Source organism: Ranitomeya variabilis, chromosome 2 (assembly GCF_051348905.1).
Source record: "Ranitomeya variabilis isolate aRanVar5 chromosome 2, aRanVar5.hap1, whole genome shotgun sequence".
Classification (NCBI taxonomy): Eukaryota; Metazoa; Chordata; class Amphibia; order Anura; family Dendrobatidae; genus Ranitomeya; species Ranitomeya variabilis.
The window spans coordinates 363,528,316-363,542,063 of NC_135233.1; the positions used below are offsets into that span (position 1 = coordinate 363,528,316).

The 13,748-nt window shown below is 39.8% G+C and overlaps 1 protein-coding gene across 2 annotated transcripts in view; it reads left to right on the forward strand.

The window, feature by feature from the left end:
• The window catches only part of RYR1 (ryanodine receptor 1), a 188,604-nt gene that overhangs the window by 96,931 nt on the left and 77,925 nt on the right, over positions 1-13,748 (forward strand). For both annotated transcript variants that reach the window (XM_077285752.1, XM_077285753.1), the window contains exons 65-78: positions 1,025-1,106; positions 1,196-1,326; positions 1,412-1,732; positions 1,818-2,058; positions 2,182-2,269; positions 2,842-2,934; positions 3,474-3,488; positions 10,865-11,035; positions 11,126-11,185; positions 11,433-11,567; positions 11,688-11,800; positions 12,578-12,674; positions 13,210-13,316; positions 13,419-13,470. In XM_077285752.1, coding sequence (XP_077141867.1) covers positions 1,025-1,106; positions 1,196-1,326; positions 1,412-1,732; positions 1,818-2,058; positions 2,182-2,269; positions 2,842-2,934; positions 3,474-3,488; positions 10,865-11,035; positions 11,126-11,185; positions 11,433-11,567; positions 11,688-11,800; positions 12,578-12,674; positions 13,210-13,316; positions 13,419-13,470 — 1,706 coding nt within the window. The remainder of the gene's footprint in view (positions 1-1,024; positions 1,107-1,195; positions 1,327-1,411; positions 1,733-1,817; positions 2,059-2,181; positions 2,270-2,841; positions 2,935-3,473; positions 3,489-10,864; positions 11,036-11,125; positions 11,186-11,432; positions 11,568-11,687; positions 11,801-12,577; positions 12,675-13,209; positions 13,317-13,418; positions 13,471-13,748) is intronic.

Below are 13,748 nucleotides of genomic sequence, written 5' to 3' on the forward strand. Positions count from 1 at the left end.
AAAGAAAACAACAATCCCTTTACACAACTCTATCAACAGAAAAACAAAAAAGTTCTGGTTCTGAGAAAATGGTGACACAAAATAAAGTTTTATTTTCAAAGTTCAGAATTTTTTTCACCCACTAAAATAGAAAAAAAAATACAAGTAGTCTGAACAATCAGGTTGCCAGGTCATTTTTACTACACAATAAATGGTGTAAAAATAACACACAAGAAAATCACATTATATTTGTCACGGGGTTAACACAACAGTGTGGAGCTAGAAGAACACAGCAACTGATCCTACTCCGGGGCTGAGAAGAATCACTTCTCCTTCATTTTAAAGGTGTTTATTCCTTTTGGCAGATCAGGGGTTAATCGGCCATGTTGGAAAACTGTGAGCTTGCAGCTGAGCCCAGTTAGTCAGTCCCTTCCCCTTTATAATCTGGGCTCTGATGCAAATGCCTGTCAGAGCTAGCATTTGCTGCATGGCTTCGGGAGGAAGAGGTGTTCATATGAGAAGGAGAGTTGGAGAAGTTATCTGTGACTGTTGCGTGGTTTGTAAGTGTGGTAATTCTCTTCCCTTCTCTGCTTTGATTTATATCCCATCCTGAACTACCCGTTGCATTCCTCTGTTTTATGTGAGTGAATATTTTAAATGCCTGGAGTTTTCTGTTAACCCTTGTTTGTGTAGCATTATTTGTCGGGTTGGTGTACTACGGTGCACACTCTTCCCTGAGTGGGGGAAGAGAACAGATGTAGAGCTAACTCAGGAGATAAGGCAAGGGTGTTGGCCCCAGAACCTTCACCTTCAGAAGTATCTTGGAGAATAGGGCGAGCTAGGACACCCCTTAGTGGTAGGGTCATGGATGGTACCCCTGGTCCCGGGTCACCTGACAGCTGTGTCATGACAATATTATTAGCCTCACTTCCATTATATGCTTTGTATAATACAATCATCTTTCTACTCTTTATAGCACTCATTACATTTATTTTTATATAATTGCATTAGACCATTGATATGTTGTCTTCTTCTGTCACGTTAGTGGATGATGTCCAAGTCTCCTGTTACAGAACTTTATGCAGTATCTACTCTCTGGGAACCACCAAGAACCCCTATGTTGAAAAGTAAGGATGTTTATCATGATGTACAATTAATGCAAATAGTGGAAAAGGAAATTTCAAGATGTAAAATTTGTATCTGTGTCCTATGTCAGACAGCGTCCAGCTTTGGGAGAGTGTCTGGCCAGGCTTGCTGCTGCCATGCCCGTGGCTTTCTTGGAACCACACCTGAATGAGTATAATATCTACTCAGTTTATACCACCAAATCTCCCCGGGAGCGTGCCAGTAAGTATGAGAAGAAAACACTAAAAAAAAATCACTTCTTATCCAGTTCTTTTCTTAATTTACACTTTTTGAAATTTTCCATAAGTTCTGGGTCTTCCCAACTCTGTTGAAGAAATGTGTCCTGACATCCCTGATCTCCAGACTTTGACTAAGGAAATTTCGATGTTGGCTGAGTCTGGTGCTCGATATACAGAGATGCCTCATGTAATTGAAGTAACATTGCCTATGCTGTGTAATTATCTTCCACGCTGGTGGGAAAGAGGACCGGAGAACATCCCAGATGACTCTTCACCTTGCTGCACAAGTGTCACTTCTGAACATCTTAATGCTCTTCTGGGAAATATCCTCCGAATTGTTGTTAACAACCTTGGTATAGATGAGGCCTCCTGGATGAAGAGGCTAGCAGGTATTTTATAAGGCTTAGTTTTGTGTTTTTGCAGGATAGTCAAGAACACCAAGATTACAACACATATAAAATGTTTCTCCACCAGTGTTTGCCCAACCCATTGTAAGCAAGGCAAAGCCGGAACTTCTTCGATCCCATTTCATTCCCACCATGGAAAAGCTAAAAAAACGAGCAGGCAAAGTTGTGGCAGAAGAAGATCAGCTCCGTCTTGAAGCTAAGAGTGAATCTGAAGACTCGGAGAGTCTGATTCGTGATGAGTTCTCTGTTTTGTGCCGAGATCTCTACGCTCTTTATCCTCTACTTATCCGCTATGTGGACAACAACAGGTATAACATCCAACAGGCCACTAAGTAACTGCAAAAATATCAAGGTTTAATGTGGTCATCCTAATGAGCCAGCAAAATATCTTGTTGCAACCTGGAGTGACATTGGCATTGCTTTTTTTCTAGAGCAAACTGGTTGACAGTACCCAACTGTGATGCAGAAGAACTTTTCCGCATGGTTGGAGAAGTGTTCATCTTCTGGTCCAAGTCCCATGTAAGTTCTAAATGCTAATAGAAATATATCATAGGCGACACGCACTCTATATAAAGCAAGCTCAGCTCTCAGGGTTGTTCCTTACACCCTGATCTGATGTGAGACCTACATGTCCATCATATATTTAATAAGCCTTGAAGCTTGACTAAGGCAAGTCTGACACCAATCTACAGACAACTGTTTCATGATACTTACACTTAATCAGAGCAGAGTTTGATTGGCTGGATGAGAAGTCCTTGGTGCAGCTTTTCATAGTGGGGAGAACTTACTTTCCTTAAGCAGACCAACTGAGTGCAGAATTTCATTAGCATTACTCCACAGGAAAAACTAATTTGCTAGTTTACTTTACCTTCAAGAGAGAGACAATTTACATTTTTTTGAAGCCCAAAAGCCCTGGTACGTTGCCTTCAATATACTACCATTAACTTTTGGAGAAGAAAAGAACACCCTAAGAATTTTTTTTATAGCTTACATGTAGAAAAAAAAATGTTTTTGAAAATTTTAGATTTCAAGTAGAAGTACCAGTTACGGTATGAAAAAGGTATAAATTAATAATTCCCCTTCTCCACTAGAACTTTAAACGAGAGGAACAGAATTTTGTGGTCCAGAACGAAATCAACAACATGTCTTTCCTCACCGCAGACAGCAAAAGCAAAATGTCCAAGGTGGGTTAACCATTTTGAAGCATCTCCATACAGTTCTTCAATAAGCACTTGAATTACATCTTTACCATGTACCTCCTACCACCATGACTATTACAGTCCTCCAATGAATCCCATCCTCTCTTTTGACACTTGCCATATTTTCCTACATACTACATAGTAATTTATCATGTAAAAATAATGCTGAGTACACACAAATGCATGTTGACAACTCCTATATAATCAATATACACTATATAAGTAGGTTTTTCATAACGTGAAGGGTTCTAGAACCAGCAATGAACGAGATGACAACCAAGCTACGTTCTCGAGCGGCCATCGGAGATGTCCTTGGTGTATTGTTTGGTGATACTAGTCTTAATTTTGATTCCGATTATGAATTTCTCATGAATCTTTTAGTATTATGTATATTTTAATTTTACATACCCAATATGACTTTTCTTTTCTTTTTTTTTTTTAAACTTTTTTGCTTATTAGATGTTCTTCATTTCCAGTTTATTCTGTAACATACTTATGTGCTTCTCTCTTTGTTCCCTTGTTAGTCTGGAGACAGCCAGGTCAGCAGTCAACCTCTTTTCTTGTGGTGGGGCTGCTGCGTTATTGCCCTCTGCCTGTGTGGGAAGCATGGCTACTTCTGTCTGTCTGTCCCGCTTTCACTTGTATATCACTTCCATCACTGAAGTGCTGTGCAACGCTGTACGGTGTCGGCCGCTCTTAGTTTGTATAGTTCTTAGCTGAAGCAAATATTTAATTGGTCCTATAATAATAATTTAAAGACTCCTTTCACTTTACTGCCTGAAAGTTCTTGTAGGATATCCTGCATCTATGATTGCTATAAGGGGAGGCACAATGTAGGAATTTAAGTTATGGTTCGGTTTATTACGATATTACGGCATTGTAGATAATGACTTGGGCCTTTTTTAGTCCATCACACAGTCAGTTTCTTTACCTTCACCTTAAAGGTCATGGCTCAAGGTTTCACTTTAATAGGTGACTTTCAAGAGGACCTATTACGTGTCATAAACATGTCATTTTCATACCTGATGTAAATGCCGCTGTTCTCCTGAATCCGGCTATGTTTTTCTTTTGTTCCTACGCCCCTCCTTTCCCAAGATATGGCCTCCTCTTCTCCTTATGTCAATCTAATCTTTATCGTTAAGTGGGCGTGGTCCACAACACTGGCTCTACTGGCGCCTTCTCATGACCATGCCCACTAAGCTTAAAAATACTAGCATTACCTACAGATAAAAGGAGGCCATATCTCAGGAATAGAGAGGCACAGGAACAAAAGAGAAACTACGCCGGATTCAGGAGTACAGGGGCATTTACACCAGCTAACAAAATACATTAAAAAATTATTAAACAAGATTATACGTTTTCTTGAATTTTATGAGCCACATTTTATAAAACATAGAACGAGGTCTAACTATTCATCATCTTAATTACAAGCATAGCACATCACCATCTGAGCAGTCCCTCAAACGAGGCAGTGGTTAGCAGGACCCTTCAACCTAGTGCCCGATGGAAAGAGTTATGAGGCCAACCTAAGCTAGTCCCTCATTTACCTAGGGTGATAATAATACACCTTTATGGCCCATATACCACTAGTTAAGGATGATAACTACCAAACTAGATCACATTTTGCAGATCTTTCTCAGAGAGGAGTTGGCAGGAGTCATTTTTGTCAAAAAAGTGAAAGGAGGTCAGATAGACAGATGATTTTGCATGTTCTCTGCAGCCACTCCAGAGACAGGAATGGCTGAGTGTTTTCTGCCTGAGCAACACATGGCACGTCAAATGTGTTGGCACAGAGTGAGGGCACAGATGTGGGTGCACGAAGGCTGCACCCTTCCAAAATCTGTTGTTTTTTTTTTTCTTTAATTGCTTTATTGTATTCTTTTGTGTCTGCCTTGCAGGGTGATGTTTTTCTGTGGAATTCTTCAGAAGTTTTTTCATTGTATTTTCTTAAAAATGCAAATTCTGCCAATGCTTTAGCAACAGAAATGCAGTCTGCTTTCACATCAATTAATATGGACAAAGACCAGAAATGTTCTGGAGAGCAAATGTTCTACTGGTGCAGCAATATATCTATTGCTTGATGAATAATGCACTATGGCTATGGCGATAAGGAAAATATTTCACAAGTAAATCGATTTAATGTAATTTAGAATTCATTCAGATGTCCGATTTTTCCACTACGAGAAAAACGGACCGATTTTTGGGGGATCAGAGTGTGATCTGAGTGTCATTAGTTGTTTTCGTACTTGAAAAAAAAAGTTTCTCTCCTTTCTGACAGTCTGTGAAAATCGGACTACACTCAGATGTTATCCAAGTGGTGTCCAGTTTTTCCACAGACTCATAGATTTGCACTGGCAATTATGATCAAAATCCACGATAAATCATGTCAATGGCCCCATGGACTATCATAGGTAAGAGTGCTATCCATGAAAAACATAGCACTCATACCCAAAAATCCAACGTGCTAAAATTAAGATATTTTTTACAAATTAAACAAATTCTCTAATTTACCAAACCCTTTGTTGTTTCTCTATACTTCTGTCGGTGTACCCTGCTGAGCTTCATGCTTTCTTTTCCTGTGAGGGGTGTCAGGTGATGCTGCTGTCAATCATCAGCCACTGATTGACTGCAGCAGTCCTGTTCTATTTGTTTCGGAAGAAACTGCTACGGCCAATGAGCCGCTAATACTGTTGTCACCTGATGCCCCCCACCACCATCAATTTTTATTTTCATGTTCGTACTGGCTTGGGAAAATTTTAGAAAAAGTTTTCTCGAAATAAAACAGATGATGAGAGTTCAGCTCCAGGAGTCCACACAGTGAAATGAGGGAATCGATGATGGTGCTCGGCAGTGGCGTAACTTGAAACTCATGGGCCCCGATGCGAAAGCTCAAATGGGGCCCACAAATATTTTAAATCTTTAATAGCAATAGTCTTTTTTTATAGGCCAAAGGGACTTTTGGGGCCCCCTAGGCTCCAGGGCCCGGGTGCGATTGCAACCCCTGCACCTGTTGTAGTTACACCCCTGGTGCTCAGGCACCCTCTTTTTGTTTAGCCAGCACAGCTCCGTACATTTTGTAGTGTCTGTGCCTAATATCGTAGCTCCTTCCTGCTCGGTCGATGCCTTTGTACTCTCCAATGCTGCCTAGGCAGAGCTGTTTTCTGAGAGAGCGCAGATTAGACCAGCGATACAGCCACTTTACTGGTCCAAACTGTCAATCAAGTTGAGAGCCCCGCCCCCGTGGAACCAGGTAGCCTGAAGAGGGAAGAAAAGAAAAACCCTTTAAACCTCCAAGACTTCTGAATGACTAGAGTGAAAGGATTATTGGACCTGATTACATGACCCTAGTAGCTCCATTTTATTTATTCTAAAAGTTTGGCCGGAGTTTCACTTGTTGGTAATATTTAATATAATACTCCACAAATCCACAAAGGAAGACCCCTAGATCTTCTAGATGCAAACATAAGATTGTATTTATGCCTCCAATGAGTAAAGGTTTTCCATGAGTAGAAAAAAATAGTCTACCAACATAAAATGACTGTTGAAACCAAGCACAGGAACTCAGTGCATCCTTGGCATGTCCAAACCGTTTAGGGAACCTTCCCACCTACTTTGAACAAGGAGATAGATGTGAAATAAGTAGGTGGTGAGATATCCTAAACTGCTCGGCTGTGCCAAGGATGCACCGAGCACTTGTGCTTGGTTTGTACAGTCGTTTTCTGCTGACGAACTCCCTTTTAATCTTTGTCAGTTATGTTTGTCAATAGAAAAAGCAGAGGAGGGCATATAGGAAAGTTGCCTAAGGATTTGGTTTTGTGTCCATGTACAATACATGTATGTTTTGTTATATTATTGTTTTACCAATTGTTTGTTTCCTATATATTCATATATTGTCATTTGTCCGGAAATATCAATATCATGTCTTCTTCTACAAATATATCTCCTTCTGTACAGACTAGAAATGTTATGTCCTTTTTGAGAGTCAATCATCTTTGTCATCCATCTTCATAATCTCACCATATTTTATGTCTGTCCATAATTTATAATACTGTAGTCATGTTTTGTAAAGGTTCATATCTCCTTCTATGTGCCTTCAAGTCATCATCATCATCATCGTCGTCATCATCTCATCTGGTCTTATAATTCATTGACAGATACATATTATAGAAGATGTTGTATCATGAGACAAACCGTACAGTGAGGGAAATAAGTATTTGTTACACCTCCGATTTTGCAGTTTTCCTACCTACAAAGAATGGAGAGGTCTGTAATTTTTATCATCCTTACACGTCACCTGTGAGAGACAGAATCTAAAAATAAAAACAGAAATCACATTGTATGATTTTTAAATAATTTCCATTTTATTGCATGAAATAAGTATTCGATCACCGACCAACCAGCAAGAATTCTGGCTCTCACAGACCTGTTAGTTTTTATTTAAGAAGCCTCCTACGCTGCACTCATTACCTGTATTGAGTGCACCTGTTTGATTTCATTACCTGCATAAAAGACACCTGTCCACACACTCAATTACACTCCAACCTCTCCACCACACCAGGTACAAAATTGTAGGCCAGCACATGGCTGCGATGGGATATAGGACAATAGGCAAGCGTCTTGGAGAGAAGGCAACAGCCGTTGGTACAGTTATTAGAAAATGGAAGAAACACAAGATGACTGTCAATCTTCCTCGGTCTGGGGCTCCATGCAAGATCTCACCTCGTGGTGTAAGGATGATTCTGAGAACGGTCAGGAATCAACCCAGAGCTACACGGGAGGACCTGGTCAGTGACCTGAAGAGAGATGGAACCACAGTCTCAAACATTACAGTTAGTAACACACTACGTTGTCATAGATCAAAATCCTGGAGGGCACTCAAATTCTCCCTGCTCATGCCACAACATGTCCAGGCCTGTTTGAAGTTTGCCAATAACCATCTGGATGATCCAGAGGAGGCATGGGAGAAGATGAGCCCGAAAAAGAACTTTTTGGTATTGACTCCATTCGCCATGTTTGGAGGAAGAAGAAGGATAAGTACAATCCTAAGAACACCATCCCAACCATGAAGCATGGTGAAGGAAACAGCATTCATTGGAGGTTCCTTTCTGCAAATGAGACAGGACGACTTCACCATATTGAAGGAAGGATGGATGGGGTCATGTATCACAAGATTTTGGCCAACAACCTCCTTTCCTCAGTAAGGGCTGTTGTGAATTAGACTCTTTTGGCTCCCTCTTGTGGTCACTAGTGATATGACTCTGGGATTGTCTTTCCTCAGTTTGGCACCCACCTGGGTCGTTAGTCCAGGGGTGTTGCTATATAAACTTCCTGGATTCTCAGTCCAGTGCCTGGCATCGTTGTAATCAGTTCCTTTCTGTTTGCTCCTGTCTGCTGGTCCTGGTTCTTGCAAATTAAGCTAAGTCCTGCTTCTTTGTTTTTTGGTTATTTGCATTGCTCTAATTTTTTGTCCAGCTTGTACTAAATGTGATTCCTGATTTTGCTGGAAGCTCTAGGGGGCTGGTGTTCTCCCCCCGGGCCGTTAGACAGTTCGGGGGTTCTTGAATATCCAGCGTGGAAATTTTGATAGGGTTTTTGCTGACCGTATAAGTCCTCTTACTATATTCTGCTATTAGTCAGTGGGCCTCTCTTTGCTAAATATCTAGTTCATTCTTACGTTTGTCTTTTCTCCTTACCTCACCGTTATTATTTGTTGGGGGCTTGTATCCAACTTTTGGGGTCTTTTCTCTGGAGGCAAGAAAGGTCTATCTTTTCCCTTCTAGGGTTAGTTAGTTCTCCGGCTGGCGCGAGACGTCTAGAACCAACGTAGGCACGTTCCCCGGCTGCTGCTATTTGTGGTGCTAGGATTAGATATACGGTCAGCCCAGTTACCACTGCCCTATGAGCTGGTTTTTTGTGTTTGCAGACTTGGTATGTACTTTTGAGACCCTCTGCCATTGGGGTCATAACAAAGGGCATTAAGATGGATCGTGGCTGGGTCTTCCAGCATAACAATGACCCGAAACACACAGCCAGGGCAACTAAGGAGTGGCTTTGTGAGAAGCATTTCCAGGTCCTGGAGTGGCCTAGCCAGTCTCCAGACCTAAACCCAATAGAAAATCTTTGGAGGAAGCTGAAACTCAATGTTGCCCAGCGATAGCCCCGAAACCTGAAGATCTAGAAGAAGGTCTGTTTGCTGAGTTGGCCGAAATCCTTGCTGTAGTATGTGCAAACTTGGTCTAGAACTGCAGGAAATGTCTGACCTCTGTAATTGAAAACAAAGGTTTCTGTAACAAATATTAAATTCTGTTTTTCTATCGTATCAAATACTTATTTAATGTAATAATATGCAAATTAATTATGTAAAAATCATACAATGTTATTTTCTGGATTTTTTTTAAAGATTCTGTCTTTCACAGGTGAAGTGTACATATGATAAAAATCACAGACCTCTCCATTTGTTGATGCACTGCTGATTTTGCAAGTTTCTCCACCTACAAATGCTTTTTTCCCCACTGTATATTTCATTTTTGTTAGTGGTTGATTTTTCCCCCTACTACTATCATTTTTTTTTACCGTTTAATGATTTCTAATCTCCCAAACATTAATTCTAATAAAAAAAGTGAAATGTCCTATTGAGTCTTCCAAAAATATCTATGGCATGTATCTGCTCTGAGTTCTTCATCCTTTCTCATCCATGATAACTTTGGTTCATGCATCCTACGTCTCATACTCTTTCATACTCATATTATTTTCTATTTTCTTACATGTGTGTACTCACCCACATCTGTGCGTTTCCTTCTAAGATTAAAGGGGCTGTCCCTTGATTCAATATTATATTGTTTTCTCTTCAATCTAGCAAAATAAACCATTTTTCTATTACAATATTTATTGAAAAAATGGTTTGTTGTGTAGTTATTACTAGATGTTACATACTTAGTGTGGTATCTCCTACTCTCTGAACGTCCACCCAATTTTTCTAGTGCAAATGTTCACACATGATCAATATCTCAGCCCAACTTACCGGAATCTCTTCTTCATGGGACATAGAGCAGTAAGAATCTTCTTCTGATCACCAATGACTTTCTGAGAAGTGATTAATAAAACACAAGGGTGCGTCATAACAAGTATGTAACAGTAATAATAATACACAGGAATGCTTAAAAAAATGTGAAAAAGAAAAGTAAAAATTGTTAATTTGTTGGATCTATCGGCATAATATAATATTAAATCCTAAAACGACCCCTTTGACCATATTAGCTTCCATTTTGTTAACTAAATGCTCATTTCATAATGCTGTAAACTATTTCCATACTCCTTGTTGTACCATCCATCACTCTAGTGCAAAATATTACAAGACCACTATATATTGTATGTGCTGCCTCATTTGTGACCTAAAGGTTGCAGCTAGTCTATCTTATTGGCATCATGATGAACAGTTTGATAAAAGTCAATAGGGCTTATAATATGAGAATATTAGTCAATGTTAAACTGTAGAAGACATGGGTACATTGACGACTACAATCATAAAGACTCTTTGATATGGTCAGTAATGCCCTAGTACAATCAACTCTAGTTGTATCAGATTAAAGGAATTAATTCCATAATTTCATTATTTCATGTCTTTGAGGGGAAAAAATGAACTCTTACAGTGAAGCTTAGTGGTGGACTATGGTTTTGGCTAGAACTTGGCAAAAAATTATTTAGTTTAAGTAGCTTCCAATATTTGCTGAACAGCCACTTGGCAGATTGTGGCTCATGGCTCGATGGATGAGATTTGGATGCCTTTTGCGATTGATGATCTGTTAAGGTGTTTGATTTTTCTTTGGTGTCACACTTGAGCTGAGTTGCATGCACTGCATATTTCCAATCATCTCATTCAATAACTAGATGATTTAACTTTCCCATTCCCATTTAGTCTGGTGGTTCTGATCAGGAACGCACAAAGAAGAAACGGCGTGGGGATCGGTACTCGGTTCAGACATCACTGATTGTGGCCACCCTCAAGAAGATGCTTCCAATTGGGTTAAACATGTGTTCCCCAACTGACCAAGAGTTGATCTCATTAGCCAAGACACGCTATGCATTGGTGGGTGTGATCCAGGAAAACATTTAGTGCAGTCTTTAAAATCTTTAATGTCGTCTTCATTGATCATGGTCACTTGTAATTTCTCTACAGAAAGACACAGATGAAGAAGTGAGGGAATTCTTGCAGAATAATCTTCACCTTCAAGGCAAGGTCGGTGGATTCTAAGTTAATCTTAAAGTATACTTAATGATAATAATATGGAATTCATTGGCATGTAGGGTAAAATATGTTCATGATATGGTACCATACAGAGGTGCCATATAGCGGCACATCAAGTGCCTATGGCTCCATGGTATAAACCTATATAGACCCTAGCACATGGCTTTGCCATTTATTTGAGCCCTTGTGTCTTGCTATTATAGACTCATGTCCTATCCAATCTCTTCACTCTATTCAGTGTGAGAATTCCTCTATGCGTTGGCAAATGGCCCTTTATAACAAAATGTCGGGGAAAGCAGAAGACTCCAATAATCCTGAGAAGATAGTGAAGCGTGTGCAGGAAGTCTCTGCAGTGCTATTCCATCTAGAACTGGTGAGATGATAAACATTCAAAGTCTCTCATCTTCTCCTTATCCTCTTTTTTTTGGCTTATGCATTGTCTGTTGTGTCACTTGTCCTCACTGATTTGGCATTTGCCCTCTTTGCTCACCAGACAGAACATCCTTTTAAGTCCAAGAAGGCCGTATGGCACAAGCTTCTCTCCAAGCAACGTCGTCGTGCTGTAGTGGCCTGCTTCAGGATGACTCCATTATATAACCTTCCCAGGTGAAGAACGAAAAAAAAATCTGACTAATATTTCTATAATAAAGTATTTGCATCTTTAACCAGTTACCAACATCTGCCATACATGTTCAGCAGAAGTCACAAATAGTTGCATAGAGCGAGCTCAAGAGCTGAACAAGTTCCAGATTATAATATACAGGTGGGAATCCTGCTGCAATGGCTAGGATCAAAGAGAACTCTGATCCAGGCTGTCAACCCCTTAGATGGACTAGCGAATGGCACCCGCAGGCCAAGTTTTCAGGATTTCCATAGGTGATGGAGTTAATGCTGAAGCAGGTGATGAAATTATCACCTGTGAAATACTAAGAGATCCTGAAAACTTGACCTGTTGGTGGCTCTTGAGGACCGCAGTTGAGAAACATTGATCTAAGCGGTTAGATAGGACCTAGCTCTTGTCAGAAACAAGGCTCAATAGTACAACTCTGACAGGACAATAAAATGTAATAATACAGAAGTATTTCACAGTATTATACAAATGGAACTGAAAAAAGGTAAAAAAGAAGGAATCTCTTTGTCCACATATAGCAGAAATGTCTACCTTCAGAACACAATTTATCTTTGTTTCTGATTAGATTCTCCATTTTGTTTTGTTTAATGTCTAAATGATCGACAGCAGAAGGAACTCCAATTTTCTGGTATACAGCTCTAAATCGTGTGCATAGAAAGCTACTTTAGCAGTTTACCAGCCATTTTTACACATTGGCCCCTTCAATCCATAACATTGCATATTTCATTTTAATTCCTTTTTTTTTTCTGTAGACACCGAGCTTGTAACATGTTTTTGGAAGCCTATAAGCACTCTTGGATTATGAGTGAAGCTCATGACTTTGAGGACAGGATGATTGATGACTTGGCTGTAAGTAGGGATAGTAGAAGGTTTCGCCATAAATCCAAAATGATTATGTGCAAATTACTGTGGTTTCATTATAATGTAACACCAAACTACTTGTACACTTAATCCAACTGGGTTGCCAACCATCCAGATATTCCTGAACAAACTGTAAAAATACCAAATATTTTCCAACTGTCCATAAAAATCAAATCACACCCCCTCAAAGCCCTTCACACTCTATTTCCTGCCCTCTTGAGTATACAGTTGGACGCTGGGGTGCCATCTAATGATGGAGCATATACAGAATAAAAGTTATATTTTAGTATTGGTTTGTCCACCACGTCAGTGATTTTGTTATATTGGTGGTTAATTATTGTTTTTTTTGGGGGACCTTTTTCAGTGATACACAGCATATCATCATCACAAGAATTCTGGAAGTGCTGTTTTTTAGGAACTTTTGGCTGCACCCAGAAAGGTTTTCCGACACTTCCAATAATCTATCATTACATAATTGAGTCTTGCAGCTATCCTAATATGTGTCATTTTTCTTTTTCCACAGAAATCCAGTGAGGCAGAAGAAGAAGAGGAGGAAGAACAAGAGAAGAAGCCGGATCCACTCCACCAACTTATCCTTCATTTCAGTAGGACTGCTTTGACAGAGAAAACGTGAGCAATGCGATGGGATAATCCGTGGAAATATTGTCCACATAAGTAATTATGTAAAGACAAAAAAATTCTAAACGAATCCTATCAACCATTCTTCCACAGAAAACTGGATGAAGACTACCTATACATGGCCTACGCAGATATCATGGCAAAGGTAAATTATTAATAAAAAAGTCCTTTGTCCACGAGGAGGCCATCACAGACATTAGTCTCAGGTCAGATGAAGCCTGATCATTTCAGTGAGATTGGATGATCACCTACTAAGATGTGCTTCAGTCCAAACGTGGACCTCAAAGGTTCTGGTTTGAATCGAGGAGATGGGGAAAATTATGCAAAGTATTTTTCCTCTAAAAGGAAGAAAGTTGTCTCTAATATAGGTAGATTCAATGTAAGCCAAAGCCTTTCTTGAGGAGCGTTATTTTGAAAATTCAA